This window comes from Tauraco erythrolophus, chromosome 7 (assembly GCF_009769465.1).
Source record: "Tauraco erythrolophus isolate bTauEry1 chromosome 7, bTauEry1.pri, whole genome shotgun sequence".
NCBI lineage: Eukaryota > Metazoa > Chordata > Aves > Musophagiformes > Musophagidae > Tauraco > Tauraco erythrolophus.
Genome location: NC_141471.1, coordinates 24089238 through 24116636, shown reverse-complemented (window position 1 = coordinate 24116636; position 27399 = coordinate 24089238). Strand labels below are relative to the sequence as shown.

The 27399-nt window shown below is 40.4% G+C and overlaps 1 protein-coding gene across 1 annotated transcript in view; it reads right to left on the bottom strand.

Moving 5' to 3' along the window:
• Window positions 1-27399, bottom strand: part of FAM171A1 (family with sequence similarity 171 member A1) — an 89124-nt gene that overhangs the window by 17441 nt on the left and 44284 nt on the right. Inside the window, exons 2-5 of the mRNA XM_086614936.1 lie at window positions 17704-17931; window positions 12275-12367; window positions 7034-7192; window positions 1863-2039 (exon numbers count right to left, since the gene is read on the bottom strand). Coding sequence (XP_086471062.1) covers window positions 1863-2039; window positions 7034-7192; window positions 12275-12367; window positions 17704-17931 — 657 coding nt within the window. The remainder of the gene's footprint in view (window positions 1-1862; window positions 2040-7033; window positions 7193-12274; window positions 12368-17703; window positions 17932-27399) is intronic.

Here is a 27399-nt window from a genome sequence, read left to right as displayed (position 1 = left end):
ATCCACCCATTGCACTCTTTTTCTACCATTCAATTTTACATCCCCTTCAAACTTATTCTTCATTAAATCCTAACTGCTTTACTCTCTAACACAGCCAACTTCTGGCAAAAAATGTACAGGCATGCTATTTGAAAATACATCACCTTCTTCAGCAAACAGAGGCAGGAAGGAAGCAAAAAATGTTATTTCCTGCTTCACCTCTCTCTTTCCCTCTCCCCTCCCTTCCTCCAACGCACTGGTTTCATGCTCGTTGCTCTACTTCTGGATACGATCATAAATTGACTTAAAACATTTGCCTTGCAGGGAACTAAAGCCCACTGATTGTCTACACAGATGCACATTTCTGGCTCCTTTTTCTTCCTGTATTCCTCACAGCATCTACCTTTCTCACTTTCCATCTTTTTTACCCTTCTTTTTCTTAACAACCACTTGGCACATACTTCTGAAGGCACAGTGCAATAACTGAAGGGGAATCACCAGGACGAGACTTATGCACCTGTGCTGATTTTGGCTGGGATGGAGTTCTCCGTAGTAGCTAGCATGGGGCTATGTTTTGGATTTGTGCTGGAAACAGTGTTGATAACACAGCGATGTTTCTGTTATCACTGAGCAGTGCTTACACAGAGTGAAGGCCTTTTCTGCTTCTCACATAACCCCACCAGTGAATAGGCTGGGGGGGCACAAGAGGCTGGGACACAGCTGGGACAGCTGATCCCAACTGACCATAGGGATATTCCACACCATTTGATGTCATGCTCAGCACATAAAGCTGGGGGAAGAAGAAGGAAGGGGAAATGTTCGGAGCGATGCTGTTTGTCTTCCCAAGTCACCATTACGTGTGATGGAGCCCTGCTTTCCTGGAGATGGCTGAACACCTGCCTACCCATGGGAAGCAGTTAAGGAATTCCTTGTTTTGCTTTGCTTGCGTGTGCGTGGCTTTTGCTTTAGCTATTAAACTGTCCTGATCTCAGACCATGAGTTGTCCCACTTTTACCCTTCCGATTCTCTTACCCATCCCACTGCCGGAGCAGTGAGCAAGTGGCTGTGTGGTGCTTAGCTGCCGGCTGGGGTTAAACCATGACAGCACCCCTTAATCCTTCACACTTTGAAGGTGTAAAAGAAGGCCAGCACGGTATACCAGCTAGCAATGAAAAAACAAACCAAAACAAAAATAGAGAGCCCTAAACCACATATTTCTGGAGAAATTCCTGTTCACAATAGCAAATGTTATCCTGCAACGTAAAAACTGAGTGCATTTTACGGTGTATATTGATTAGTCATTCTGTCCTTTCAAAATATTTCATTAATTTTGCTTGCTGCTTTTTTTTTTAAAAAAAATAATTTACATGTACTTTCTTTCTTGATAGTATTAGTCAATCTCAAAGCGATTTACAAAAGAAGTCAGTATTATGTTTCCTATCTGACAGGCAGGAAACCAAGCTAGAGACAAGAGACGGACCAAAGGTCAGATAGCTGGCTGCTGGCAAAGATAAGGCTAGTTTCCATTTCTTCAGACTTCCAATTCAATGCGGTAGTGAATACGTCTCTGTGCTTCTCAGTCTGTGGGTGAAATCAAGTTCTCTCAAGATAGTTTTTACATAAAATATTTAGTAACTGCAAAATGGTACATTTTTTAACAAAAAAAATTTGTCTTAGAAGGGGCACACAATGCTACTCAGGTATGTTTTCATATATACTATGTATTACTTGATGAATAAAACTCAGTCTTCTCTACTTTCAGACCAAAACCACTGTCTGTACACTCCAGTGAAGACTTTGCTATATTAACATAATAAATGCAGTGAGATATTAGTTTCAGACTAATGAAGCCATCTAGGGAACCACAGTGAGATATTACCTACCAAATTTTTGGTCAAACCTCCATGCTGGAACGTGTGCATTGTGCTTCAAGTTGCTGTTTGTTGGCAGAGGCACTGTGACATAGATGGGGCCATTCACGGGGATTGGAGTCCCATCGCTGTTGAGGAGATGAACGCTGACTGCAGTGACCGGGGTGAGGTCATACCTAGTGCTGTTTCCTACCGAGAGAATGAATGAACATTGTGACTACAGAATTTCCCAGAATCTAAGATGCACCCATGTGGTTCAACACCGCAGTACTGCACCAACATATTTCTCAAGGGATGGTAGCAGTAATCCTCCCTGCCTTGCAAAATTCACAAGAAAAACTTATATGCTTCTTTATTTTTCACTTAATTTTGGAAAATTTTGAAGACAAGAAAACTACAATGCAAAAGTCTCCTGTACATATTTTCTCATCTTTAATTAATCTTAAATAAATATGTACGAGTATCATAGCCATAATCATGGCAAAAGAAAAATCTCACAAGCCTTTATTACAGCCTCACATGCCCATGTTACAACTAACACCCAAACACGCAGTGACACTGCAAGGATGATCGGTCATATGTTTAAGAATGCCAGGACGTATTTCCTTTGGCCTTTCACTGAAATAAACCAAGCTAAATGGATTATTAGGATACACAGTGTTATCTTCTTATCTATGTAAGATAATGATTATTTTTTATGTTTAAACTGCATGCCAATGTATGTTACTTCACGACAACGTGATTTTAAGAAGCGTTATAAACTTTCAACCGTTTAACCAACTGAATCAAGGACAGGGAAAAATACCACAGATATATAGGTGTGTATTCAGGGGGAAAAAAGCTTAAGGTTTAAAACCAAGGAGCTCTGCAGCTCAAAGCAATAGCAGTAGTAGTTTAAATCGGAAGAAATGGAGCTTCCAATTCCCCCTGGGGCTTGAGCCACCCGGGGCCACATTGCTGCCAGGAGCAGCTGCAGCCCTGCCGCCTCCTTTGCGCTGGCTCTGGGGGCCGTGCAGCTGCTCATCCTCCCGTGGGGCAGATCTAAGAGAAGGAACAGGGGTGCCTGGATGGCTGAGCACGGGGTACTGCCCCTCCTGTAATCCTGGTGCCTTACATCAGTGTAAACCACCTGTAAAATCCCATTTGCACCAACAGTGGTATGCCGCCTGCGACGCTAAGGCACAACAAGGGATCCTCAGGAATATGCAGTATCCAGGGACAGCACTCATTAGGATGAGTAAATTCGAAGGAATGGTGGGAAAGAATTAAGATCTTTATGATTTCTCTTAACAGTGAGTAAGTCTCAAGGAATGGCCTTTATCAAATTCAATGTCTCTGACTAACAGCTCACCAAAGTTAAGACATCACCAGGAAAGGGAGTGGAGAGGGGAAGTGGTAAAGGGAAGAGACAAAACTCCTCAGAATTTGAAATTCTTCGGATTTTGCAAGAGGTGCCAAACTAAAGACGTGGAAAATAACCAGAAGTAACTTTGCATGAGGCTTATTTACTATAGCATCTAGTCTGAGGCACATTTTTCCCAGATTTCAAGGCGAGTGTCATGGTTGCACAGCGGACACGGAAGGAGCATGCAGGCTGCTTCGACCCACTGCGAACGGTGAGGCAGAAGCATGTCTCCCAGAAGGACTAAAGTGCTGGGAAAACAGGCACTCTGAAGGTGGCCATATAAGAGAGCCACAGAGCCAACTGTGAGAAAAAACAGAAAAATAGGGTTTGGAAATTCAGCTAGGGCATAGGGGAAGGTTGCCAGGCTGCCCAAGCGTTTGTACATTACAGGCTCCAATAGTGCACAATGCCATCCCCTTCCAGCCTTAGAATACGAAACAGAGAGATAGAGGAGGCAATTAGTGGGGAGAAAGTGGTTCCCTTATTCCTGATCGTCCAATGCACTGCCTCTGCCATGCACCTCTATCTTCTGTCAGGTTGATGCTGGTCTCCACGTCACTGGACTTGGGCGTCTAAGTTTCTCAGGCTGGTATCAGAGTAATAAATTCCTGTTGCTATGTATCATAACCTGACCACATTCTGGCATATCCTAATGACAAAAGGTATAACTTCAGATTTCAGAAACATTTAGACTAATATCTAATATGAAAATATGTTTTATATTCTACTTATTTTTAGATACTGAAGGCTTAGAATTTTTCTTTCATTACTATCTTGATAAAGTATATTTGACTAATAGCTGTAAAAATGAGTTTTCAGCCCCAGAAAAAGCATTCGGATGGTGAAACACTGTTTGCATCTTTTTTACTTAAGAGGCACTGACACTTTGCTCAGTACTGGGCTAAACAAGTTATATTAGAAGATGAAGAAATTTCTGAAATCCACTGACCTCTGGCAAGAAGAAATAATCCTTCAGTTTGCCACCTTGCACAGTACATAAATGCTCATTAAAAAGACAAATTTTTCTCTCTTCTGTTGTGAAGGCAAATGAAAATCAGTGCTTATGAAACTCTTACGCTATAAAACTGATAAGCACACACACAGATTAAATGGGAACTGCCTTCAATAAATGACAGCTTTCAATTATATCTTGTAATTTTTGAGAGCTGTAAAAATAATCAGAGGAAAATCCACTGTGACTTAAGACTTGACTTTTTATAAAGAAACAAACAGCCTACAAAACCAGCAGGAGTAATGATTATTAGCCAGCTTGGTCCATTACTGCAGACCATGGAAAATTTTGTTTAGTTTGGTTAAAAGCACAAGACTTTTTGAAACCATCCTACCGCTCTCCAATTGGTGATTAATACAAACAATAAGCTAACACTATACAGGCTTGTAACTACTTGTAGCTAAATTCTTTGAATTTTTATATTTGGAACATGCTAATTTTCACGGCTCCATATTACTACTTCAACATCCAGTTGGGATTTTGTGAAAACTGTTCAACTCGTAGAGAATAGGTTTCAGTTAAAACAAGTGTAAAGCCACTCTGGATAAATACAAGCCAGAGAACTAAGCATTGAAACAAATGGGAGGACCTCTCCAAAACTGTACAGACTTGTAAATAAACTGTGAAACAACAGAGCAGTAATTGAGGGGAAGGAGACATGCGAGAGAGGGGAGAAGAGGCAGTGTTCAGGAACACCCCAAAATTTCCCATGCAAATTAATGCTGTTTTTTTTTTTTAGAATTCAATTTGTACATATTTTTCTTTTTCTCTTGAGAGCGGAAGTATTAAAGAATCCCCAGCAGATGGTGATCTCATTTTCCATTCCTTCAAAAGTTCTTCAGGTGAAATCTTCACCAAGTCACTTGGAGATGAAGAAAAGGAAGTCAATCCAAGTTTAGGATTTTAAAGTTCCATGTTTCCACAGCAGGAGAAACTTCTACTAAAAATGGAGGACATTTCACCTATACTAGAGTGCATACACAAATATATTGTATGTATAGTTTATATTATACCATACTGAATACTACAGTTTTCAGAAAACAAGGCTCTTCTCAGTCTCTTAAATTCCATTTCTTTGCTGGTCATTTCAGACTTTTGTGACATGCTTTTGCTTGAACGCTAATAAAAGTCAAATCCAGGGCCCCCATGCTCAAGTAGAAAAGTTTCCATAATGTAAACATACAGAAGACTAAAAAACCAAGGGTGCATTCATCTGTTTTGTAGGAGGCTAGGAGGTAAAACAAGAGAAAGATGATGTCCTGGTTGTGCAGTTCCCATGAGAGGTGATATCTGACACCTTGGCAAAACCTGTTTTCATTAAATAAATGCCAGGGTGGGAAGTTTGGTTGCAGAGTACTAAGGAAAGATTTAGGAGAGAGGAATCCCACACACATTGTCAACAGTTTGTTCAGTGGGTTTAGAGATAAAAAGAAAGGAGATGAGGAAGTAGACAGATGAGTGAGATCAAGTGCATTCCTTCATTTTAGAACAGATAAAGAGATATTTGATCATGTCTGAGTATGAAGAGCCAGAGAAAACTGAAGGTTGAAGATGAGAACAGGGACATGACAGAAATACAGAATGAGATAGGATGAGATATACCCACTGAAGGAGACAGAAGGATTTGAGTAAGGTAGCAGACACATTTCTAATTGTAATAGAAAAGGAGATATTCAGATTTGTACAAAGAGAAGGGGAAGGGTTTTTTTGTTTTTTTTTTTAAAAGCTACCAAGCTTAGTACATGCTGTTTACACACATGACCTAGCATTCAAAGTCACCTAGATCAACACATCACAAGTCATTACATCCTGAGAAACAGCAGAGAGGGGCCCCAAGGGGTTATTTAGCCTGCTTCAAAGCAGGCTCAGCTACGCCTATGTCATCCTCGCAGGTGATTGTCTGACTCTGTCCAACACCCTCAAGCAATTGATTCTACATCTTAAACTCTCCTCACCATAGCAAGGTTTTCCTAATCACTAGTCTGAATCTCTCTTGCTGCACTGCAAGTTCACTGCTTGCTTTCTAACCCAATATGGACACAGAGAAAATGTCATTCTCCTTTTCACACCAGCATTTAAGGATTTGAAGACTTCTGTGCCTAATTCTTCTGTTTTTCTCTAGCCTACACAACACAAATTATTTCAATCAAGACTAAATGAGAAGTGGAAGAAGAGTAACAGGCAGTTGCAGTCATAAAAAGGGATTACAGCTTTGAATTTAACAGTGGTTTTGTTTCTGCTACAAATTTTTATTGATTTCCCTTTGGTGCTAGGTGAATTTGCACATTTTTGGCTGAAGCTAGATTCAAATGTATTAACAAAGCCATTGAAACAACTCTTAGCTTAAACAACAGAGTATAAATCCTTGATATATAGGCATTTTATTTATTTTTTCAAAAAAAATGAATAAGAATTCTACGGCATCCACAAATCAAATTCTCTTCTGTCCCTTCATGTTAATCTCCATTCTCGTTATGTGCATGTGTGACACGTATGGAGAATTAGCTCTAAATTACAAGTGTAACAAACTTTTCTGATCTCCCAAGGCCAAGGAGTCTTCATCTTCACTATTCAGTGGCCCCACTTAAGGAACAGAGGACCTTGCTCTCGCTTATTGGAACAGCATTTTGGTAGGGCAGCTGAACTTATCACATCACCCAAATCCTAAAGAATGTTTGCTGGAATGAAGAATGGAAAAAATTATATGGTAAAAAGTCGATCCTCGGACCAATATGAAATCAGAGTAAAACCAAAGCAATGGGTTACCTGTTCCATTTCCATCTAATCCCTGCAAACAAGGAAAACTGTCCACTTCCCAGGGTGAACTGGCTGCAGTCAGATATGCTGTCAAATCACTGTAGCTAGTGTTCTCTGGTAATTTCACAGATCTTCTCTGAAAGTGAACTTGTGGCTGAATCCGCGCACCTGAAAAAAATGAAAGTGACTTTATATCCAAGGAGAGCAGAATAGTTAGGTGTTCATATTTACAGAAGCACATTTACAAGTTTTTTTCGTTATAAATTACAATAGCTTGAGAAAGACGGAAACATCAGAAAGCTACTATGAAAGAGAAGGAAAATCAGTATTTTCACATTTATTTTGCAGTTGCCATTATTTTTCCACAAGTATCACAGAGAAAAATTGTGAAGGCACCTTATGTCAGAATCTTTCTGACTACGTTATTTCCCCAGATCACCTCCAATTTCATTACATGCTTCTTTTAATGAATATAACTGAAATTAAAACTGAGTTCAGAGGTAGGGCATGTGAAAGCTTAGAAAAGCATCCAGTTCACCATATTTGTTTTGTTTCTCCTGAACTAGCAGGATAAATGTAGTTTATACTCTTTAAAGTGATTTTCTAAGATATAAATCTGCCTGTAGTCCCAATTAACTTGTGTAATTTCTATATTTAATTTTTAAAAAGCTTTGGCCAAGTTAACTATCTCTGATATTGAGATAATAAGTCACTTTTTATTTTAACCACTGGATAAAAAGATTCACTTGACAAAGCTTGGGTCAAAAGAGTTTCCATATTTTCCCATGCAAAGAACACATCTAACCAGAACCAGATTACCTGGCATGTAAGATTTCTCTCTTTTCCTCTGTCTTGTACAGTTTTAGTGTGTTTTTTCAAGATCACTAGGTGTTAATTGAAGAGTCTTAACTGCAACATGATTTAAGACTGTTTCACGTACTATGGCATTCATTTCATGTCTCATTTAAATCCCGGTTTATAAGTCAATAGCCTTTCCCAATGGATGCTCACCATTAATACTGTTTAGCAACACACAGCAAGACTCCATCTGCAAGTTTGTGTGTGCAACATGCAAATTAATTTTTAAATCAAAAGCTATTGTATTCTCCAGAGCTCATTTTGAGTGCTTACAGAACACTGCCCACACAGCACAAAATCTAGAGGCAAACAGCTTTTTTTCTTAATTCACATTTGACTATGCGGTTCAAAGATGTCAACTCAGAACAATTTTGCTTCTTTTCCCCCATTAGTCTCTGGCAGCACTTCTAGATTACACGTAACTTCACTGCGAGAAAGATTAAAGAGCTTGACTCACAACTCCTAAGCTTTATAACTGCCAATGTCATTAACCAGGAGACTGGAATCTTTTCTTGCATTATTTTCTAGCAGGAGCTCTAGCAATGAGAAAACATAAAATTCCACAGAACAAACTTTGTATTGGCCAACAGAAATTGCTATGTAGGCAGGCAAGCGTCTCCAAAGAGCTAATCATTGTTTAGCTGTCATTTATTCGGTAATTCTGCAAGAAAAAAGCTATAAAACCACTTTTCCTTTTTAATTTCTGAAACATGTAAGTATTTACATCAGGCTCTCAAGATTGGCAGTATTCTTAAGTTTTTAAGACAGTCATTAACCAACAACCATGTGAAATGGGAAGAAATCTCCCTTACCCAATTTCTAGGCTTAAATGGAAAACAACGTAAAAGACTAAATAAATAGACTGCAATGAACTCAGGGAAGACTTATCTCCCAGCGGCTCTGCAATACTGTATTAGTTTGTTGTACCTCAGGGACAGATCTGCTCAAGCATTCGGGAACCTCTAACTGCACTGCTGGGTGGATGCCTACAGCCCATAGGGATAAGCATTTACAGTAACAAAACAAAAAGAAAAAAACACAACAAAGAACTGGCATTAGGATTATCATTAACAGTTCCATGTAAAATTGTAGGATTTTCTGTTGTTTTAATCTCTAGTTAAGATGAATTATTCAAGTTGCCAAGAACTGGTATTGTATTTCCGAAAAGTCAAACTAATTAAGAATTCAAAACACAGTAACTGTTGTTGGGTCTGTAACACAGTAGTTTATATGGGAGGCTCTGGGGTTTGCCATAAAAATTGGTTGCTTTGTAGCACTGGGAGAGCCACCAGCTGCCGAATTTTAACTAGATAGGGGAGACTCAGAAAGCCAATCTCAGTTTCTTGAATGCTACAGGCAAGGCAAAGCATTCTTATGGCCAAGCCCCACATCTGGCAGGAAACCTGTGCAGCAATCAACTCGGATAGAAGTTGTGGAAGAAACAGCTTCCTGTGTAGACAGTGCATATATATATATAAAAAATCCTGGTGCAGAGTAGTTAATTCACACCCTAGATTAACAAACAAAACTCCTGATACTGATATTCACCTAAAACCTGCCACTCAGTCTGACTCTCCCCTTGGCTCCTCACTTGGGTCTCCCCAAACCTGGCAAGAGACTTCAAAGAGCAGAAGGTCAGGAGCTATCAGAGAAAGGCTTGTGAGGGAAGCAGCTACCAATACTTGCACCTTCCCCCACCACCTTGCTTAGAAGATAACCCAATGTACTCCTTCAGCGAGGTCATAGAGCATTTTTGGCTTCTGTTTGGGAATAGACTTATTGAGGGAATTGGAAGTGGTAAAATGGAGAGAAAGACTTGTGCTGACCAGACTCTCAGAATATTTTTCAACAAGTCAATACTTGATACTGGGAATGGATTATTATTATTGCTTCTGTTATTGAAGATACCCAGTTTTGACTTACAAAAAACAAACAAAACCCAAACATGTTGAAATGTAAAATTGGCATGTGAGCTCTCTCCCACTTCTTGAGTGCCATGAGGTAAAGTCCCACTTCTGAACACTGATCTTATCTTCTTTAAACATCCTCATGTCAACAACATCAGACATGATTCGAATGCCATCAGTTCCAGTCTGGCAGCACGCACCTGAAGACGTAACCATCTCAAGGAGTCCCTGTAAGGCATCTCCTGCCACGCTGAGTGCATGATATGTGGCACCACACCAGTATTTGAACTTCAATCCATGTGAAGTAACATCTGAAGTATCATCAATTCGTGCTCTGATTGCTTGTATGTCAGAGGCAGATAGAGGGTACCCGTATAGCTCCCATTCACTGAATGCTGAAGTTCAGCTTGTCACTGTGTTGGTATTAAATAACTTCAATGACCCAGTGGCTGGCAAGCTCCATCCCTCGCAATTACTGGCAGAGCGCAGCAGCAGACTGTAAAACCATCACGAAAATGAGGCTGGCTGCATCAACTCAAACTTCTCAATTGCATAACAAGTTGCTTGCTTGATTAATTATTCAAAAGCAACTGGTAACTTACTGTACTAGACAGGCCTTTCTTTCCCTTTGCTGCTTCAAACACTAGTGTTCCCAGTCTGTTCCTGGTACAATGAGTGCTGTTTTGCTCGTTTTTGCACTAAGGTAACTCCTAATCAGCTTCTTTTGAAGCAGCTCAAAGTTACTGGGAAATAAATAGGAGAAGTAACAGAGAAAAACTAGGTCACAAGGATTTTGGATCGAGACTAGAGGGGCTCTTCCTCGTGGTAGAATGTCTAGGCTGTCTTTCATTTACATTTCATCACAAGAGAATTCCCAAGAAAAGGAGCATGGGCTGGTCCCATAAAATAGTTTTTACTGGGCAAGACTGAGAGTTCAAATTCCAACTCTTAGAATACTCCAGATACCATTTTCTTCCTTCATCCTCTTTCTCTCCTACAGCAGCAGAACCAGTTATATTATTCTAATTTAAATATATTTGGAACACCCTAGATCAATTCACTGAAGGGAGTAAGATTATGTGGAAAATATTCAAGTGTCACTCAGCTGTTAAATGTCCCTTTAGCCCTTTAACATCCTCTGTTTTTGTGAAGTGAGGAAGCTGTAAACACGAAAAGATCCTTCTTTTTAAGTTAATTGCATAATATTAGCACATTTGCATAAGAATAAGAGGATTTAATACAGCATGCTAGTAGGATACTGTCGGTAAACAACGTTTCATGTTTTGTTTAATGGAATCCCTTATGGTTTAACACAGTTCACCATCCATCTAATTTACCCCGATAGATAATGTCAGCTCTCAATTGCAGAATATACATACAGTGGTGGTGCTTTTCTCCAGCTCCTTCTGAGCATTCCATCAGCTACCTAATTTGTTCAGTGTATTTCAGCTCCAGTTGTTATCTAGTGCTATCATTAACAAAAAGGCTATTGTGTCTGGATGGTTTCTAATCACAAAAAAAGATGTCAGGAAGGCACAACTGTATTATATTCCCTCAGATAAAACAAGGTTATCTTGGAATATTATTGAAGGAAGTATTCCCCTGTTTATTAACTATCTGGTAGAGTTTAAAATGATGGTAATCATAATAGATGTGAATAAGACACAGTCTATACACAATAGAAGTGCTCACAGGAAGTATGTCCCCTTGTTTTGGCTCAGCAAGGTACCTTTGAAAACTCGTTCTTTTGTTAGCAGACTTACCTCAGCTATCACATCAATTAGGCTAAGTTATGTCAGATCCCTAGGTCAGATGAACGTTTTATTCTTTACTGAGCAATTCAGAAAAGAGTGTTCATCTGACTGATACTACAATTGCTTTAACTTCTGTGTTTGGCTTTACAAAAAGATGATTCAAACTTTATTCTTCTAATGCAATGGGTTTCATCCTGTAGTATGTGGGTTTGCAGGCAGTCTGATAAGGGGTCCACAGAAAGTACTTAAGAAAAGCAAGTTTATCTAGAGTATAGAACAATGCAGATATGAGAAATTTTCAATTTTTCTCTACCCTGAATTTCTAAGGCACTCACAGTAGGAAGCAAGAAACAAAATAAAACCAGGGAAAATTCTTAGACAATAAGAAATCAGAAAATGTTTACTGCAAGAATGGTTAAACTAGGCTAGATGAAAAAACATCCAACAGATAGCAAAAGAAATTTAATCTCTAGCTCTCAAATGGCACACTGAACTCCAAACTTGTTTATTACCCAGTAACTCAAATTCCCTAGTCACAGCAGTTAGGGATGAATTTCCCTATTAATTAATTTGGTAAAACCATCCCACAGAGCAGCATTCCTTGAGGTACTCAGAACTCACCATGAAATACCAGTCTTGCCCACGGGACAGAGTTCAGAAAGTACCAGGCTGTCAGACTTTTTGTTTAGCATCACTCAAATTTCAATTCCGACTTCCAAAAACCAGCATACCTTGAAATCCTGAGACTATCTGGACTACATCGTCATAGACCATTAGAGTGGCTGAGCGTTCAGGAAGAAGGCCGAGACTCAGCGAAGAGAACACTGTGGGAGAGAAGTGGTTTAAGTGGGACGTATTTGAATTCTTACAAACATAACCCAATAACAACAGCACTTAGTTTCTTCTACATTTTTGCAAAAGCAGGCCACCCAAACTATTAAATTCATATTGTATACATGACAGAAACCACGTGCATTTTCGAAACCAAATAATTAAATTGTCAGGGTAATTATTATTGCACTAAACATTATGTTCTACACTTTTACTCCTGATAAAGTCATGCGTGATAGCTCAAAGTACAGAAGAGCGCAGTGGAAAGCCGGGCTTCGAGTTCTAATTCCCAGCTCTGCAGAGACACTTGTCATTACATAAAGAGGAGTGAAACACTAACTCAGTCTGACTGAACTATCTTTTCTGAGAAACAGTTATACTTCTTACCTCAGGAAGATTTTAATGAAACTTAACTTTTAAATACTTTGAGATGCTTCCATAAAAAGTCATACACAAAGTATGATGAATAAGTCTGAATAATTTGCTTTAAAATAGGTGTCCTTACTGAGTCACCATCTACGCTACAGAAGTGCTATATATAGCAGAACTACTGTCATTCTACCAGTGGTGCGAAAGGGGACAGATAAACGGTATTTGCTGCCAGCGCCTCCTCTGCCACTGGGTACTGACATTCTTTACAGGGCACTGTGCCTGTATGCACACACATCCTTGGGGAGTAAAGAACATTATATAATTTCACGCCAAATTTTTCAGACCCAGAAGACCAGAAATATGTATAGAATTAGCCATTAGCACCCATGAAAACAGTAAGTAGAGCTGCCTGCAGTTCATGCATGGCTTTCAAAGACAGAAGGAGACGAGGTGATTAACGTAGCCTAGTCATTTTTGGTAACTGGGCAGCATCCCACATTTGCACCTGGAAAGTACTCATCCCACTCTGAAGTGACCACAAGCTGAGGAAGACATTTCCAGAACTGATTAATAAAAGAACAGTACAAGCTTTTCTTCTGATTTTCTGGAGCTTCATACGTTTCCTCTAAATTAATATGTAGTACTTGATGCAAGAGATCATACAAATCTTAGAAACAAATAGGGAGACTGTACACTATTTCTGTTTCAAGAAATCTGTTCTCTTTTGAAAGGTCAGAAATTTTAGTGTTTGGGAGAAATACAGGAGAAAGGAGAAGAAATTAGGAGAAACATACTGAGAAGAACCATCATCTAAAATATAGTCTTAACAACATTATGTGAACATCATAAAAAAAAGTCATGTTATTGCAAGTACAGCTGAGAATTTTCTTTCAAATGCTCTACAGGTGAGACAGATCTATGCATCAGGCAACAGAAGTAAGAATGCCTAGTATAAGTAGCACTAAGGCCACAATTACAAAATTTGTTTGTCTTTATTCCAACAACTTAATTTGTATGAAGAAAGCTAATATAATTCAGATACCCTGGGGAGCTCAATACAATAAACCATGCCAACATCTTGTTCCATATATGCCAGACTACAATGCGTATATAACCTCTAAACTTCCCCTGGGCTTTTCTGCACAATTTTTTCTCAGCATGACAAAGGCAGAAAAGTCATAGTTTTTAAGGCCAGAAGGATGACTGTGATGGTCCAGCCTTACTCTTATATAACTACAGCCTACCCTGAATTAACTACTGCTTCAGATCCAATAGCTGCGTTTAAACTAGGATGAATGTTGTAGAAAAACTATCCAATTTTCTTTTAAAGGTGAAGACTCCTCCACAACATCAAAGTTCTAGTAAATAATTATGAGGGCAGTTAAACTATGTGCCTTTTTACCCATCAAAATTTATTGAGGTTAGACTTCTAGCCATTTGATCTTCTTTTTATACAAGCCCGCTAGACAGAAGAATTCTCTTACGCGTTTCCTGTTCTCTATGTGGGTATTGATGGACCATGATCAAATTACCCTATGAACTTTCCCTCTGTGAACAAAATAAATTAAGCACTTCCAAGTCTTTCCCTGTAAGCCATATTTTCCAATCTTTTAATCACTCCTGACATAACCCTGCAGTTCTAAACACTTTTCTTGAAGCGTGGATCCAGAACTGGACACACATTTCCCTGAGTGGCTGCACCAAGGGCAAGTTATGAAATACTACACTCCGCATTCTCACTCTTTTCCTTGTTTTACAGCTAAGGAACAGATTATTCTGCTTTCCTGCAGTGCTGCACTGGGAAGTTATTTTCAACCATTCATCTACCATGACTCATGTCTTCTGCAGAGTCACTGCTTTCCCGACGAGCTCTCCTCTCCCAGAAATACCATGAGCATCCTCTGCTCCTAGAACTGCATTTCACCATGGTGAATACCATGGTTTGCTTTGACTGACCCTACCACCTGGTCAGAATGGTGCTGCCTCAGCAAATTCCCTCTCTTCTTTGCACACACTTCTCCCAAACGTCTCTTAAATATGGACTAAAAGTCATGACTTTATTCCAAATTATTTACAAAGAAAAATCTATGCGCAGCCAAGAACAGATAGATGAGCACATCTTCCATCATGAACACTTCAACAACTCAAGTGATGTTAAATTAATGAATTGTTAATAAGTGGAGTCATGGCTCTGCTGATAAATAGTTTAATGGAAAAAGAGATCTTAATCTTTTCCTCCTACCATTTATCACTATGTAAATAAATAATCCTCCTGTTTAAGTGGTAAAGAGCTAGTAATTTTTTTGGTTAATATAAGAAAAGTTCATTTATGAGAAAAGAAAACCCTCGATGCTTACTCCTTAAAGCTATCACAATAATATCTCGAGTTCAGTGGCTGCACAGCTTTTCAGCATAAGATAGTAACTAATGCATATTGGCTGTGGTGGAAGAATACGGATCCTTCGACAAAGTCCTGTTAGAGCACTTTAAACATTATCAGCCTATAGCTTTCAAACATTTTCCACATTGAGGTGTTTGAAGTAAATGTGTCCATTCTTCATTTACCACAGCACACGGGATGGCACATTAGCTTAGACCGCTGCCGTGGCAGATCGCTGCTCAGAATGGCGTAGCTGCTCTGTGGGGTGACAACTACTAGTACTGTTAAATGGCATTTTCAGGAAACAAGGATCCCGCTGCCCAGACTGCACACTGCAGAATCAAGATGTAAATATGCTGCCTGTTCCCCATCATTCAAACTAGATTAAAGATAACAACAACAACAACAAAACTTCCATGGTTTCCAAAACTTCTATACTGTGCTAGTTACAAGCACGATGGGCATTTAAATACAAACAGTTACTGGAAATTTTTTTTTAAAGACTACAGACATCAATACAAAAAATAACAGCCTAAGCATTTTGCGCCTGAACTTTTATGTCATATCGCTTTTAAGGAGTAATTCAATGAACAACCCTATTAAATCTACATGGGACGTATCAAGTTGTAACTTGTTTTCTTAACCAAAGAAAGGATTAAGTTCAAGGTACAGAAAGCGAAATAAAGGATTCTACTCCCAATTAAATCAACGGTAAACTATCTACCAGTTTCAGTGGGGGAAGATCAGAGGTGAAAGGAATCTATTTTCTGAGTTAAGTTCACATTTCAGTCATGGAAAGAAAGATTTTGTGGAAACTGTGTACAATTACTGCTCTTTAAACTTCAATGACTTACCGAAACAATAACACCATGTTTGATTCCATCCCCTCAAAATCAATATCTAAGAAAAAGTGACATGCACAAAAGGTAACTAAACAAACTGCAGGCCATGGGAGAGAACGCTGCATTCAAAAGATCTAGGGAATGAGTTAGAAAAATATGAGACACAAGGCAAGAAAAGGTTTGGGCAAGAAAAGATTACTGTATCATTTAATCATCATACATGATAGTGTCTAAAGGAAGTTCATGAAGTATGCTGAGGAAGCTGCACCTCATCTTACTTCAACAGAAAAAAACATCAAGGAAATTTCTAAACAGAGTCACAGAACAATTGTGGTTCTGTGGAAGGGACGTCTGGAGGTCACCTGCTTCAACCAAGCAAGGGGTGTCCAATTGAGCTTTGAATATCTTTAAAGATGGACATTTCACAACCTTTCTGGGCAACCTGTCGGGCCAATCTTTGACTACTGCTGCTGTAAAGAATTGTTGCCTTTTATTATTTGAAACTGTCCTTGCTGCAACTCATTTCAGTTGCTTCTTATTCTAAGATCCTGGCTTCAACTTCACTATAGCTCCATTAAGCTGCTGGAAAATGTGGCAGAACACAGTAGAGGAAATGTGGAAGAAGTCAGTCTATCTCATCTGAAGTAAGCGAATGCAGATAAGTAAACAGCATGTTGAAATGCCTAAAGCATAATTCTGGGTATGAAGAGATTCAAGTTCCTTTCTCCAACTGAAAATACATTTGCTGCTTGACCTTGCAGCAAGTCACACAGTCCCTCTGGCTATGCTGATATTAATAAACAAGACGGAGCCAAGGCATGGGATTGAACACTGCCCTGTGATCATCTATAGTATTTAAATATTAGTGCACTTAAAACCTGGCATGGCTTTAGCCTGGGCTAATTATCAAATCTGAGGTGATATTTAGGTGTGATTTGGGTATAATACAAGCCTTGGACCATTCTCAAACAACTCAGACCCTAATCGTTGCTGAGGATTAGAGGAAAGGCAGATGAAAACTGAGGATGTGATCCTCATTTAGATGTCACGTCTCAAGGTCTGAAAGCCACTCTCAATCTGTTCTGATTAGCAGTACAGAAATAATCTTCATGACTCAGTTTCCCCTACTGTACAACCAATGTAAAGTCTCCCACTTCTCATAAAATTTTGAGCTATTCCGATAAAAACTAATGTGCGAGTATTATTGTTACATTTGTCTGCCTGTGGAAGAAACAAATAATGCTAACTAAGTTAGAAAAAAATCCTTACATCTGGATAACATAACTGCAGCTTAAAACTGTCCTATGGACATGGCCAAGAACTGCAAGGCCAGGACTTTTTTTGTACACTACAGCCTACAGTGCAACAGTTGTTGTTACACCTTGGGAGAGAAACGAATGAGTACATCACAGCTGCTGAAACAAACCACTTAAAAACAGAGTTCCCATAAAGAAAAAGATCTGGAATAGATTTCTATTTTCTGTGGAGCTGTAAGGGCACCAACAGTTGTTCGAAACCTGACATAGCACTGTAGTAAGGACAGCCAGGAAGACAGTGAATCTCTGCACAGCCTCGATGCCACAGCCTAACTGAGGAAAAAACCTTGCTTTTTCTGAAACGCACAGATGTTCTTCCTCCCACCCAGGATGGCAAGCATTAAAACACATCATACAAAATTGTGTAACTTCCTTTAGATGCAAAATCTTACCTCAGAACAAAAATAAAGATCTCTTACCAGGCAATCTTACAGGTTTCCATGGTGCAGAATTTGGCACATATGCATGTTTACTAGCAGTCACTATCAGCTGATTGCCCAACTTATACTGAAACTTGAGGAAGGCAGTGCCATCTGCTCCTGAGGTTCCAGATGCAATGGAGATCTGGTTGGTAAAAATCTCAATGAAGGCTTCAGTTACTGGCTGATGTGTGCTGGCATCGCTTACATGGACCTTCAGCGTTACTTCTGTAATGACAAACAACCACAGCAATTACCATCCGCAAAGCTTCTGCAGGAGGCAGCAGTTAGAACATGCTAGCACACCAACAACCAAAAGACACGGGGTTCAGTGCTAACCTCTGACACTTCAGTGCCAAGTGTGACCTCTTGTCCTGGCCTGCAGTTCTCCATTTGGGGCAGTGACTCTTTAGAGACACTGCAGTTTCTGCCACAAGCCAGACCAGGTCCTGAATTACTGCCCTACTGCTCACTCCAGCTGTGGAGGCATCTGCATTCCACCTACGACCCACATGCAGCTGGGCAGCACATCGCCAGGGGCAGGCAATACTCCCTTTGATGGGTAACAAGTCGAACTTGCAGTAGCATCATAATTCTAAATGCATATGCTATCAAACATCGCGTATTAGTCACGGCATCATAACTCTCTGTAAGGTCCCTGCCTTGCTGTGTCTCTTCTCCAGCCAGCCTTCTCCACCAGCAGTGGGGAGCGGGAAAGGCTGGAAGTGGGCTGTGCTCCCTCACCTCTTCCCCCAAATACTTCTCTCTTTCTGTAGTAAAGGAACAGAGGAAATCTGCTGTGATGGAAGCCCAGGGAGAAAGCAGGCAACTGAGCAGGCTGTGTTACAGTCAGAGATTTTGAACGCTGGTGGGAGAGACTGCCCCGGCTGGCACAGGACTTCCTTGGTGATGCCTAACTGAGGTGATGAAATCCCACAGGATCAGGTCCTTGTCCTCAAAGCACAGGACGACTAGGTGGGATGCAGTGTACTAGCAGTGAGCGAGAGAGGAACACCTCCCCCTGCCTCCCTGTTCACTGGCCCTTTTCCCAAAGGGGCAAAAATGCCACCGCACTTAGTGATATCTGCTTGTCACCCCTGACACTACCATATTGCCTGTCCCCATGTAAAGCTGGTGGGTATAAGAAGCAACAACATGATGGTTAAGGCAGTCAGGAGAACCATGTGTCTTGTAGAGACGCAGTCAGAAGCTAACACAATGGACTACATTTTCCTTGAGTAATTTGCTGTTTTTCCAGAAACTAATTACTTGTTTAAATGTTTCCAGATGTACAATATTTGTTCACTCTGGGGCACTCCTATGACTAAACCATGCACTGTGTCACCAGGCTTTTGTTACATAAAGCGGAGTGGCTTGTGCAAGACAGTCCCTCTGGAAGGCATTCCTCCACATCTACGATTATTTTTCTGCCCCTCCAACAGTTCCTCTGCTTCATGCTCTAAAGTAGCAGCTGTTGTCTTTCTTCAATAACTATGACTTAAATGCAATGCTGTGTTGAAAAGACTCAGCAACAGTCCAATGCCTCCACCAAGCCACTCCTTGGATTTTTTCATTTACAGCCGCCTCGTTCTCCTAAATGAGTACCTACCTCCCTCTCTCTCTTCTCTCCCCTCCCACTCTCCTCTTTCTCTTGTTCTCTCTCTCATCTTTGGAAATTCTGTACTTTCACATGAAGTCCCCTACCTCAGCATGCTCCATTCCCCAAGGTAGCAGAGGATATCTTGCAAACTCTGTTTTTGTATCAGGGGAATTCAGCCACTAACAAGCAAGATGCTCACGCTCCATGTGCAACTCATTTCTTCATGTGCTGCCCAAAAAAGAGAACATGATCTCCTCTTCATACTTATTTAAAACCAATACTTTGGTTTCTACAGAACAGCATTGGTGATACAGCTGTTACCTTACTACTGTGCGTTATGATTTTAAGAACTTATTTTGGTGTAAGCCCTAAGCCAGAAAGACATAACACCAAGAACAACACAAAGAACTTCACAAAATCTCTGTTGTAAATTTCAATAGTGAAATGACACAACTGAGCATGCTGAGAAACATACTGTAACAATACAAAATTTTAAAGGATGTCAGAATCTAATATAAAAATATCAGCACCTCTGTCCTAGGGGCCTTTCAGCCAGAAAGATATCAAGCCCTTTCGTAAGCAGAGACCTTCTCTCTGAATCCTACAGTACAGAAAATATAAATATCAGGCAGGCCTGAACAAAAACCCCATTAGAGAAGTTCATCATCACCACAGCCCTCACTTTAGAACTTGGCAATGGAAGATGCCCATTTAGAGGAGATCAGCATGAAATATATTCTAGCTATTAAAGATTCTGGACTTGTTCCCAGTTTTGCATTTAGTAGTCAAAGAAAACAACATATGTTGAAAACAAGTGTCCATACACTCTGGTGTGTACGTACAGAATGCCTCCTTAGAAAACTTGTCTTGACCACCAAGCAACTTGTGAAATCTTGTGCATGTGAAAGGCAGCCACATTAATCAAAGGAGGAATGCATATGTATTTATGTATTTACAAACTGTACATGTATTTACAAATGTGAGGGCAAAAACCAATATAAATTTTTGTTTTCAAAATGTGCAGGAACAATATGCTTAGATCCAAAGCCAGATCGCTGTGCTGTTAATGTTTCCCACTTTGTATTGCCTAGCAAAGAACGCTGAAGAACAGATGCGGTTAAGAATAATGGGTCATGCATTAAATAAAAAGCAAAGAAACAGGACAAGCTGAACATTGTGGTTAGCAATTTCTGTAACATGAAAGTTTAGCCTTTCCTAAAACAACCACATATAAGAAGGAATCAAGGAGCTCTGAAATATTAAATACTAATCAAGGAAGAGGATAAGAAAACAACAGAAGCATCACATCTGTTTAGTTCCTTATAGACATCCACAATTCTAGAATAGAGACTACTACTAAAATTGATCAAGAGAGAGACTGACAAACAAAAGTTTTCCTGTGTACACAAACCCAGCTCTCTTCCTGAACAAGAGAGCTAGCCATGGGTGTCTCCAGTAGGAAATTCCTTTGTCCTTCACTCTACAGCTATATAAGGGCTTCTGTCTGCATCCTTCTCTCTTTCTGAAAAGGAAGGATAAGGGTTTCCAAAATCCTATTTCCAAACAGAAACCACAAAGGCCATCACCCAAATTGGAGGACTGATATCCTGAAAAGCAACAGACTGGAACTGTTGTTCCAAACTACAGTCCCTAGATCAGACGCTGGGCTTTTTTTCGCCTCCTTTTTAGTATTTAGACTTGTTTTTTCCTGAGAAGATAGAGAAAATCCTAGCAGCCTGAACAACCCTAATTCCTTTTCATGTGTTATCTTCCCTGACATACGTGTGAAATGTATACAACTTGCTTAATTCAGGGCTTTCTCCCACGCAACAGCTCCTTTTTCTTCTTATCTAATGCAGCAGTGAAGTCATGAACGCTAAACCTGCATTATCACAGTAATTTCCACAGCAACAGAATGATTACAAGCTTTAAACTGGAGAGAAATTGTTGAAGAAAACCTCCTCTCAAACAGCAAGAGTAATGAGAAGCATCTATGAAGATAGCCTACTATGAAAACTTAAAGCTATGCAGTAAGTTTCAGAATTGTTAGGAGATATTCAGGCACTTCTTGAGGAACAGGAGGACTAAAGAAGGGAAAGAAGAGAGCAGAGTAAGGACAGCAAGTGATCCAAGACCAGTCTGACCTACATTAATACAGAGGTCTTAGACCGAAGCATTAGGTATACTAAAAGAAGTATTTAATTAGAAAAAGCTGCTTAGAAGACTCCTTATTAGCTAAGGAATAGAGTCTTTAAAATATCTGGCAAACTTTTTAGTTGGTGCTCTCAGCAAAACAGTAGGGATAAAGCAGATACATTATTCTTGAGTTTTACAGCCTACCACAGCAAGGAGCTCACACAGAATTAAAGACACATGGACTCAGAGAAGGACAGACATCTGCAGTAAGCGGGGAACAAGATGGAGGCAGGGAACCGAAAGCACTGCAGAAGATGAACTCGGAGAACATGAACTGCTGAAGAGAAGCGTGCTTCCTTCTTCCACAGATTTGTGACACTGTTGTGCCTTCTGTTATTTACTACAGCAGGAATATTCAATAACTAAGTTCTGAAAGAGCTTTGGTCTGTGCTACTAGTGAGGTCCTGGAGGAAGGAAGGGGACGTAAAGGTGCATGGTGCTGATGTTTCCTCACCACAGAGCAAAGCAGAGATGGCTGAGGTGATGGACCCCAGACTGATGAGTTCACCCAGAGCAGCGTGATCTCTCTCACCTCCCCAGACAGGCCAGCCACACTCAGGACAGGCCATGCCTGAGCCGACAGTCCTGTCCAATACACCCGGCTCCTGAGCAGGATGGTGTGAACGTGACTCTCGCAGACCTGCGCTGTCTGGCACGTGGCTCCCTGTTGGCACAACGCAGGTGGGCACAGGTGAAGCCAGAGTAATTTGTCTGCAGTGCCAGCGCATGTCCTGCCATTACATCCCTGCAGGAATGTTTCATGTCCAAAGCAAGAGTTACTTATGTTAACCATTCATTTCCAGGAGATAAGTCGTGGGCAAAGATACCCTGTCTGGATGTGCAAAAAGACTGTGTGACCCTGTCCGAAAGCACAGCTAGGAATGGGCCACTCGCAAATGTTAAGTAGTGCAAGCCATCTGGGAAACCCTGCAACTGCAGCTTCAAGAATTCCAAAGCAAAGTGGGAAAAGGAGGTTAGAGGGAAAATAGCAAATGCAGAGTTACATTCCCCACAGAGATCAAGGTTGCTGCATGTGTCTGCTCAAGCAAGTAAGTCTAGCCTAAATCTATCTTCTTATAGTTATATTCCTTTGTCTTCTTTCAGTAATCACATCTTACTTGTTTTATAAACAAGCACAAACCAAAACTACCAGTTATAGTAAAACAGCTGCTTAAGAGCGACTCCCAGTTTTCTAGTACTAAATTTATTGTCAGCTATATAAAACCCCCCAGCATCTCCAAGGTTATAATTTGGGAAAATGAAATAAAAGAAGACAAAAAAACCTCGTACACGTTAGCATTCCAATCCAGAATCCCATCTGTCTTCTTAATCTGATTTTTGAGATTTTACTAAGTCTAAACTTTCTCTGAGCAATCCTTCCTGTGCCATCTGCTTTATGAACCATACTGCCTCCTCTGAAATACAAGTAACCTTAAGACATCTATTTCTGCAGTTGCAACTCCTCCTCTTAGATTCACAACTGTTCTTTATGTTGCTGTGAACTCCCAGTTTGGGAATGGTTTCCTTCACAACTGGTATCACCAGCACTGTCTGCTATAACCAAACTCCTGAAAAGTTAAAAGCCCTGTTTAAAAAAAAAAAAAGCCAGTAATGTTACATAGAAAGAAAAAACGAGCCATGTGAGTGATGGCATGCTGTCAGATCTCAAATATTGACATAAACAGAGAAAAGTTATGACACAGATTGGAAGTCAAAGATTACAATCTCATTTGGGTCCCAATTCTTCAATTTGGTGTCTGTGCACACACCCCTCTGTCAGGCAGACTCCTGCTGACGTCTGCTAGACAGATGATCTCTTTTGGGAACAGGCTGACACAGGCAGTCGTTATCACTTATCTTTTCCTCTGGGGGTCCCCTATACATGGACAATGTCAGGATATTACCAAAGAAAGAGATATTTAAATTATCTAGGTTTTGATTAGAGAAAGAAAACTTCCTGCTCATTTAAAAAATGCCATTACGAACTTTATTTAAAATAAAACTATATCCTCCGCTCTGATTGAGCTTACTGGCAACATGCCTGGTTTTGAATCCTACATGCCAAGAGGATAAGCCTTTCTGCCTCTTAACCTTTCGCCCATGTGCGAGGTCACCCCTCAGCCAAACAATAGGATTTTCATTTATTTAAAGGAAAACATTTTCCTAGAAAAAGGAGTGTTCCCCAGCCCCTAGCCACAGATGCCAACTCAAGCTTTTCCATATCTTCATATCTTTCTAATGTACTGCATCAAGAAGGCTCTACTGACAACCAAGCTTCAAAACAGTAGCAGAGTAAGTTCATATGATAAAAAAAAAGAAACATGTATGTAAAATCCCTGCAGAAACACATAGACTCTGGTCTTCATTGACGTGGTCACCCAAAAGTAAGTTCACATCTATCACCTGAAATGGCAAACTAGGCATGCTTGTAGAAGATTCACAGCACGGATGATGGCATGCTCTGTTCAGAACAGGCTCTGGTCCACGTTACAGGAAAACTAGTGGTGCTACACAGCCTTCTCCACCACAGGTGACCAAGATCTCAACTGGGGCGAGCGTCCGCCACCAATTTCCAGGAAACTCGACCACGTAGAGGGTGAGATGTGGGAGGTCTGCTTCTGCTCATTGACTGTTTAGCGATACTTGAGATTATACCAGGGCTTCTGGAGTCCCTGGCATCAAGCAGAAAGATCTTTACTTCTGTCCACAGCATTGGTTAGACCTCTAGTAAGGACCACACAACAGGGCTTGGTTCTTAGGCCCAGACTTCAAGGATTTAGAAAGCAGAGAAGGGTCACATAAAAATCCAGGGGACACGGAAGCAGCCTTGGGACTGGCCATCTGAAGAACTCAACCTCTTCAGTTATTGCAAAAGAAGGCTGGATCACTGTGCATAACAGGGAAACTCCACAAAACAAGTCAGCTGAGGACCTTTAGTCTTGCTGACAGAGACACAGTATGACCCAACAGCTGTACACTTAACTTCAGCAAATTCAGGTGTCATTTCTTAGTAACAAGAGAACAGCTTACTAGATGGCAGATTCATTTATGCTGACAGACTATGGGAAGATTAATTTAAAAAAAAAAAAAAACAGCTTTAAAAAACAGTTCTAGGTGTTTAATTAAAGCTTACAATGAATGTTTAATTCTGGAGTTAAGAGAATTAATGTTTGATTCTAGAACATTTATGAAGCCATCCCAAATAGTTGTCTGCGGTGCTTCTTTTTAGCACTGCAATCTGAATTTGCTAAACACTTTTCTGCTTTACAGGTCATGGGGAAGACTATCAGTACAGTCCTCTGCACACTCTGAGCACTTGCAGTGTGATGACTATAATTAACTCTCACACCTCAGAAGTCAAGAAGGAACTTTTTTCCCCAAATGCACAACTGACTGTGATTTCTGAGTTTTTTCTTTTATTCCTCTCCCTTGCTCTTCCCCAGAAACAGTAGAGATCTGATGCAATGGGAGCTCCATAGTCCAGTCTCTTTTCTGGCGCAGAGAAGCCCCTCTGTGATGCTCGATCAATGCATCTTGCTCACATCATCTCAGCTGACAAGCAGGATCTGGGGTTGTGGAGGAGGCTGCTCTCGAGTGGCACTTGAGGTTTTTTTGCCCTTCTCCACAGCACAGTTTGATTTATCTGCATTTCTCATCTAACATTCCATGCCACTGCGAGTGCCTCAGGCATTGCTGGCACTGTGGCTGGTTCCTCTAGCTCACAAAAATTTAATTTCCAGGGGACTGAAATGATTTATCTTAATTAAAATAACTAGTCAATCCTCAATATTCAAATAAAATACAGTGGTCTGTGATATGAAGGTCAGACAGGTGCCTCACTTGCCTCTTCAGGTTTAAAATCTATTAAGCAATGCATTTGGAAACTAAACTGATAAATACATTAGTTTATCTCAAAATACAGTATCTCCCAGTGATAATGCACACAAATCTTAATAAAATATCACAAAAGGAACTCTAGTATAAGACCTAGAGCAATTTATGCCATCTCCAGTGACAACCAGGCTACTACATAATCATATACTCAAGGGGAAGGGAGGGGCAGTTAATGGATAATAAAATAAAGACATACATCACACAACTGTCCAACATTTAAAAGAGGATTTGCATATCCTGACCTGCTAGAGCCTACAGCAATACTACCAAAATTAATTTCTTGGAAAAAAAAGGTAGGAATTTGCTTTAATTAAAAAAAAGTCAGAGCTATATGCATAATGCCCAGATGAGACTCTGATACCCTATTGTTAAGTGATTAAACAAGCATTTATAATTAACTTGAAACTCACACCGCTATGAAACTCATGAATAGCAATAGTTGCATTAACAGGTTTGCCTTTGATCTCTACAGGAACTGTGCATGACACAAACTAATTTCATTTCCAAACCTTGTCTTTTAGACAGGGAATTATATAAAGAAACCATCATAGAGCGCAGATGGAAGTTGAGTTTCAAAGCTTTAGCTTGCCACACGCATAATGCATTCTTTACAAGACATGAAAAAGTAATCCCTGCTTAAAATCCTCTTTTTTTTCCTAATAGAGTCCTTTGAAACTCTGTTTGGAGATCAATATGGAATGAAAAGTTAATGCACTGATATTTTTCAGTTGCTGAGTATTAGAGTTCTCCACTGACTCAAACAAGACCACAGCTGATTTTGCAACATCAGCTTTGAGAATAACACCACATCGAGCGCAGCTGCTGTGCAGCTCACAGGGATTTTAAGCCCACATTATACCTACTGCATCACCGGTCTAGTTTAGGGGAGGGCAGAAAGCGAAAGCTTGGATTTGCTTAGCCATGAATGGATGCGTTACATTTTCCTGGAACAACTTTTTCCTAACTCTATTAATTACAGCATGCATCTGATGAAAACAATTGAGAGCAGATGTATTCTACACTTAAGTGAACCAGTGTATGTGCAACGGGGCAGGGAGGAGACAAGCACTATTTTTTGCTTATTTCCAAGTAGCTTTAATCTTAGGTTTAATCTCTATTTATTTCCAAAACCTGTAGTGAAAGCAAAGCTAGATGTCACTTTGGAAGAGTGTACTTTTACTTGTCTTTTTTTTTTTTTAAACAAACCCCTGTAACAATTCAAACAAACCCAACTCAAGTGATTCTCTACATTCCCATTGCAGTCTGCAGTGCAGACTTCCACTTTCATCTCAGTACTCCACTGACGTAAGCTAATACAGGTACAGAGGCAAATTCTTGCATTAAAATTTTATCTAGGCACTTGCACGTTGTCTTTTTTCAAATAACTAAACAGTCGATTTATATTCACTTCATTCCTTGAAGAGGTTATCCCCAGCTGGCAGACAGGAAAAGTAAGCACAGGCAAAGCTACGCATGGTAACAACCTCATTCCTCCAGCCCAGCCAGCCCAAGCAGAGGGCTCTGTAGGGTGATGAGGAGCTCAGCCCTGCTGCTCAGCTACTCCAGAGCAAAACCAGGAGCATCCCTTCCTCTCCCACCTCTGTGGCCCAGCTGTGGACTCCTGCTCCTTCTCTTGTGCTGCTCTGCTGCTCCTTGGACTTGTCACCATGTCGGTTCCATTTACTAGCTCAGCACAGTACCAGCCTAACAAAACAAATGGCTTGTTGCCAGGTTATCAGGTTGAACCACTGAAGCAATGCAGCCCCAAGTGCCAAAGTCAGCAGAACGGGCAGGTGTGGAGGTGGAGAGGCATGAAACCTTCTGGCCAAGTACAACAACGCAGGAGGAAAAGAGGGGAACTGGGACCATCCCTGCTGGTCACAGGCAATTAGGTCAGCTCAGCTATACCACTGAACCACAGCCCAAGTGTCCTCCTCAAGTAACTGCACCCCCGCGGTCACAGTGGAAGGATGCCTGTCCCTCTCCTGCCTTAGACAAGCTTTAGG